The 6375-nt window shown below is 46.5% G+C and overlaps 1 protein-coding gene across 1 annotated transcript; it reads left to right on the plus strand.

Moving 5' to 3' along the window:
- Nucleotides 1-1457: 1457 nt before the first annotated feature.
- On the plus strand, nt 1458-1859 carry LOC138350897 (uncharacterized). The gene has a single exon (XM_069302353.1). It carries the CDS (start codon nt 1458-1460, stop codon nt 1857-1859), a length of 402 nt encoding a protein of 133 aa, XP_069158454.1.
- The last annotated feature ends 4516 nt before the right edge of the window (nt 1860-6375 follow it).

Below are 6375 nucleotides of genomic sequence, written 5' to 3' on the forward strand. Positions count from 1 at the left end.
CATAGCATTCAATCTGGTGAGTGAGGGAAAGATTTACCATTCTTGAACAAATGCTGGTAGTTCATTACAAAGATATTTCTCTCCAGATGTGCTACTGGCCTCTTTCTCATAAACTTTTCAATCACCTTGCGTGGTATGCAAGTCTGGAACACTGGTCGTGTTCAGTGCCTCTTGTCACTATTTGAATATTAATTAACACTTCAGTGGCCGTCTTCCAACTTTCTGGTTCTTCTCCTGTTTATATTGACTGATTATATATATCACAGTAAACGGCCCGTTTAGGACGTCCGCCTCTTCTTTTACCGTCTATGATGAGAATTCCACAGCCTTAGTAATATCCAGTTCAAGCAGATGTCGCCGTACATCATTACAGGCAGTTTATAAATGTTCCATTGCTGCTTGGGTTGACTCCCACCCGCAGTTCAGACACTTCTCCTTGCTCTGTTCAGTCTACTGTAAAGACCTGGAATCTCCTGCTGAGTTTCTCACAAAGGACACCTGTGTAAATGTGTCGCTTTATTATTTTTCTCTACCTGTAAGCTTGTGATGGGTCGACTTGGCATTTTGTGTTATGTCATTTTCAAACTGTCTTTTTTTCCTTCTCATCTCTTACGTATTTATTCCTGGCCCTGTGTTTTCCTCCTTGCCTCTGATCTCTATTGTTTCTACAGCTCCTCCATGTTTTCGTAACTAATTGCTTTTCCTATTATACCTTATGTTATACCATGGGATAATGAATAATGGTGGAAAATCTTCCATTAAAATACGTGATGGAGAGTCATCGGCCCAGGAGTTTAAGAGCGTCAAGTGTGTATGTCGTCATTTGATATATTAACCGGAAAGTGTCCTGTGGTTGTAACTGACGAATATAGCTTTACACACAATTATTGATACAACAATACATGATCATTGTGTCTAGGGACAATGGACAGTAGAGGTACATGTCATAGTACATAGTACATGTTAAAGTTGCCATTGCAGACCGAGTGTTGATGTAGATATTTTACGTGAGAGCTTGTCGACATTGCAGAGATGTTTATATGTGAATTAGGATATTTAACCCTGTTCTAATGATAAAATTCAGGAGGAGTTTTAATGGATTAATTTTTGAAATATCGTCCTCACTTGGTATCATAATATTTTTGTTTATTAAATCTCATTTTTTTTTTTAGGATTAAGGTGTTTTCCTTTTTGCTATCTACGGATGTGAAAGAAACTTTTGAAAGAAACATTAAATCTTCCAGGTAAGTTCTCGAACTGGAGAACAAAATTAAGTCGGGAAATTCTCAGATAAACTGAGAATTGGATGAAGGTGAGAGTATGTACCTGAGAGAGGGCGCTTCCTACGTCTTCCTCAGCTGATTAACATGACGGCAAGTTGTAGATGTAAATTCTCCATACTCAACGTGGGTCTTTTTCTTAAAGACGTGTGGCGTGACCAGCTGTGACTTCTTGAGATGTTGCAGGCATCAGAGGAGATGCCAAAAGGGAGTGCTGCTGAGAGTGCTGCTAAGAGTGCTGCTGAGAGTGCTGCTGAGAGTGCTGCTGAGAGTGCTGCTAAGAGTGCTGCTGAGAGTGCTGCTGAGAGTGCTGCTGAGAGTGCTGCTAAGAGTGCTGCTGAGAGTGCTGCTGAGAGTGCTGCTGAGAGTGCTGCTGAGAGTGCTGCTGAGAGTGCTGCTGAGAGTGCTGCTAAGAGTGCTGCTGAGAGTGCTGCTGAGAGTGCTGCTGAGAGTGCTGCTGAGAGTGCTGCTGAGAGTGCTGCTGAGAGTGCTGCTGAGAGTGCTGCTGAGAGTGCTGCTGAGAGTGGTGGAGACTGCGGGTGTCAGCGCTGCCTCGTCTGGACAAAGTCAGTCAGTTAGGATCCCTGCTGGTAGGTCTCTTGTTGTTATTGGTCGAGAGCGGCAGCGGTGGCTTGAGCGTCACCTCCGAATTTGGAAAGTTATTGAGTAAAGATAACTCCCTAATTAATCCTCCTCCCCCCCCCCACTGTTAACAGTGTGTGCGTGTGTGTGTGTGTGTGTGTGTGTGTGTGTGTGTGTGTGTGTGTGTGTGTGTGTGAGTGTGAGTGTGAGTGTGAGTGTGAGTGTGAGTGTGAGTGAGAGAGTGAGTGAGTGAGTGAGGTGTATTTTTCAGCAGGTCTTTGCGTGAACCAAGTAATCCATTTCACGGACTCACGGCTAGGTTGTCGATGCAGTCTCCCCCAGTCACGACCTGGACACGACCTGGACACGACCGTCCTTTTCCTCGCCACTTCTGCATGCCCTGCCTGCATCCCCCCACCCCAACCCCCCCCCACCCCTATCCCTTTCCTTTCCTTCCCCTTCCCTTCCCATGCACCCCCCCCCCTCTCCCACATCGCCTCGCGTCATCTCACAGAACTCGTCACATCCTGTGTGCTCCATATCTGTACATTGATGTAGGCAACACCGCTTCCGGTGACTGTTTTTCATTGAATAACCGTGTATTCTTACACTAAAAGTCTAACTTCTACACACCTCTCAGCTGTTCACTCTACACACAGGACTGCATCAGTGTCCACCTGTCCTATGTAGATAATACACACGTGACTATACAATCTTGCAAAGTTGCCCTACAGACAATAACTTATTCCTCTCTCCATTCCCCCCCCCCCCCCAAAGAAAGGGTGAAAGATGTACGGGTTTCGTAAGCAGTTGCCTAAAATCTCTCATTAAAGCTGCGCAACAGGATGTGGAGAGCGTGCATGGAGGCTTCTCAAGGTGTTGCCAATAGTGTAGGAGGCATTAGTTGGTGCTAACTGATAAGATAACGTTAGCACCTATTTTGTTTTTTTTCAGTCTGATGCTCACTAGATATCGGATATCCTAAGTCGATATAACCTGATCAGTGATAGCCATCTGGGGGCAGAGGATGATAACGAGGCACCATAACGCGGCTGAAGATATATGATGACGAAAGCAACACATCAGAAAGTGAAGACACGAAGACGTTTCGGTCCGTCGTGGACCGTTATTTAAGTCGTATAATGGTCTGTTCGACGGACCGAAACGTCGTCGGTTCTGATGTGCGGTTTGGGTCGTCATCACCCCCACTTCCCTACCCTCTCTCCCACCTCTCTCCTTCCCCCTCACCCGCAATCCAGCCCGTGGCCGTCATCCAACTATCAGAACCATAGTCCAGGTACTCATCCAGCCCCTCACGACCAGGCATGAGTACTCATCCATATCTCACACAACTAGGCCTGCATCTACTTTCTACCTACGTAGCCTCCCTGTAGGCTGGGGGAGGTATAGTGACCTTCGGTACCGAGGTTTCAACACATTTCTCCAGCGCTCATCACCATTAGCTTTTCCCACCTTCACTACCCAGTCACGTCTTCGTTGCATCAGGTATATCGTCCCCCAGCCACCTAGCTCTACCCAGCTCATCCCAGCCACCTAGCTCTACCCAGCTCATCCCAGCCACCTAGCTCTACACAGCTCATCCCAGCCACCTAGCTCTACCCAGCTCATCCCAGCCACCTAGCTCTACCCAGCTCATCCCAGCCACCTAGCTCTACCCAGCTCATCCCAGCCACCTAGCTCTACCCAGCTCATCCCAGCCACCGACAGCACTACCTAGCACTGTCCAGTACATCCCAGCAAATACGAACACTACCTAGCACTGTCCAGTACATCCCAGCAAATACCAACACTACCTAGCACTGTCCAGTACATCCCAGCAAATACCAGTACTAAGTAACACTGTCCAGTACATCCCAGCAAATACCAACACTACCTAGCACTGTCCAGTACATCCCAGCAAATACCAGTACTACCTAACTCTGTCCAGTACATCCCAGCAACCACCAATACCTAGCACTATCTAGTACATCCAAGCAACCACCAGAATACCCTAGCACTATCAAGTTCTTCCCAGCATCACAACCCAGTTCCCTCCTAGCACATGCAGTATATGACAGATGATGCTGGCCGTGGGAAGCAGTGATGGGTCTGGCCAGCCGTGGAGTAGGTGAAGATGGGCGTGGGAAGAGGTGGTAGGGGGGTTGTGGGCGGGGGGTGGTGGGCGTGGGTATTGCTCAAGTGGGTGTTGCTTAAGTGGGTGTTGCTCACTGGGGCGTGGACAGGCGGCGACGGGACCCTGGGAGGGAAAGTGAGAGGGAATGGAAGACCCGACCTGCAAGTCTTGGTGGATTTCCTTACACATGATCTTATCTTCTGGCCGGAGTGAGCGCATCCTCGTTTCAAGGAAGCAGTGTTAGATGATTCAGAAGCTCCCCTACATAGTGGAAACGAGGCTTCGGGGTTGTGTGTGTGGGGTTGGGGGTGGATTATACATTGAATGGAACTCTGCATGAATGTCCTTGTTTATGTATTATCTGTGGATATTGTAACGATATGGAATTGAAGTTTTCCCTTAAAGAACTAGTTGAAACGAGTTGTGAAGGAGGAAAGGGAAAAGGCTTTGGTAGGAACAACTTTTGTTTGAACATTTGCGCTCATTCTCTTCACCCATTTATTTAAGCTGTTGATAGGTGTAAATGTAAACAATTTTAAACAGTTAGCCTTTGGCAAGTCTTAATGACACTCTTTCACAACACTAAATAATATAAGTCACAGCCCATAACATTGTTTTAGAACCGCCATTCTTAAGTTTATGTCTAAGTGAAACACAGAAGTGAGTAGAATCTAACATAGGACGAGTAAGGGCAAAAATTCAGACATACTGAAGGAAGACATAGGTAAACTGACTTGAAATAAAATAATTGTATTACGAAATTATCTAGAACAAAGACAACACTGAGGGAATGGTAGAGATTTTTTTTATAGGAACGTTAGTATTGTAAACCTAATGCTATCCAACAACCTTGTAAGACTATTGTGAGATCCTTTGTGTGAGAGATTCTTCAGGAGAGATCCTTGTGTAACCCTTGGGATATCTTTATCGGAAACTTCAGATTCTTGTGAGACCCTTGAGAGATTATTGTGATATCCTTGTGAGATTCTTCTGACACTTGTGAGATCCTCGTGAGACCCCCTATAAGGCCCTCGTCACACACGACTTGATAATGTTTCAGGACGGACGGAAACGTCGTCAATTCCTTCATGTTCAGATGAGCGGGATGGGTGTCCAATACATTCAAGTTGTATCAGTTGACGCACCAAGCGAAGCAATCAAACAAAAATATAGGGAACAAAGTTACAAGTGTGTGTGTGTGTGTGTGTGTGTGTGTGTGTGTGTGTGTGTGCGTGTGTGTGTGTACTCACCTAATTGTACTCACCTAATTGTGCTTGCGGGGGTTGAGCTCTGGCTCTTTGGTCCCGCCTCTCAACCGTCAATCAACTGGTGTACAGATTCCTGAGCCTATTGGGCTCTATCATATCTACATTTGAAACTGTGAATGGAGTCAGCCTCCACCACATCACTTCCTAATGCATTCCATTTGCTAACTACTCTGACACTGAAAAAGTTCTTTCTAACGTCTCTGTGGCTCATTTGGGTACTCAGCTTCCACCTGTGTCCCCTTGTTCGCGTCCCACCAGTGTTGAAAAGTTCGTCCTTGTTTACCCGGTCGATTCCCCTGAGGATTTTGTAGGTTGTGATCATGTCCCCCCTTACTCTTCTGTCTTCCAGTGTCGTGAGGTGCATTTCCCGCAGCCTTTCCTCATAACTCATGCCTCTTAGTTCTGGGACTAGTCTAGTAGCATACCTTTGGACTTTTTCCAGCTTCGTCTTGTGCTTGACAAGGTACGGGCTCCATGCTGGGGCCGCATACTCCAGGATTGGTCTTACATATGTGGTGTACAAGATTCTGAATGATTCCTTACACAGGTTCCTGAACGCCGTTCTGATGTGTGTGTGTGTGTGTGTGTGTGTGTGTGTGTGTGTGTGTGTGTGTGTGTGTGTGTGTGTGTGTACTCACCTAATTGTACTCACCTAATTGTGCTTGCGGGGGTTGAGCTCTGGCTCTTTGGTCCCGCCTCTCAACCGTCAATCAACTGGTGTACAGATTCCTGAGCCTATTGGGCTCTATCATATCTACATTTGAAACTGTGAATGGAGTCAGCCTCCACCACATCACTTCCTAATGCATTCCATTTGCTAACTACTCTGACACTGAAAAAGTTCTTTCTAACGTCTCTGTGGCTCATTTGGGTACTCAGCTTCCACCTGTGTCCCCTTGTTCGCGTCCCACCAGTGTTGAAAAGTTCGTCCTTGTTTACCCGGTCGATTCCCCTGAGGATTTTGTAGGTTGTGATCATGTCCCCCCTTACTCTTCTGTCTTCCAGTGTCGTGAGGTGCATTTCCCGCAGCCTTTCCTCATAACTCATGCCTCTTAGTTCTGGGACTAGTCTAGTAGCATACCTTTGGACTTTTTCCAGCTTCGTCTTGTGC

This window comes from Procambarus clarkii, chromosome 47, assembly GCF_040958095.1.
Source record: "Procambarus clarkii isolate CNS0578487 chromosome 47, FALCON_Pclarkii_2.0, whole genome shotgun sequence".
Lineage (NCBI taxonomy): Eukaryota > Metazoa > Arthropoda > Malacostraca > Decapoda > Cambaridae > Procambarus > Procambarus clarkii.

What these genes read in the sequence shown, in the direction of transcription:
- LOC138350897 (XM_069302353.1), top strand. Translation starts at nt 1,458, where the DNA reads ATGTTGCAGGCATCAGAGGAGATGCCAAAAGGGAGTGCTGCTGAGAGT.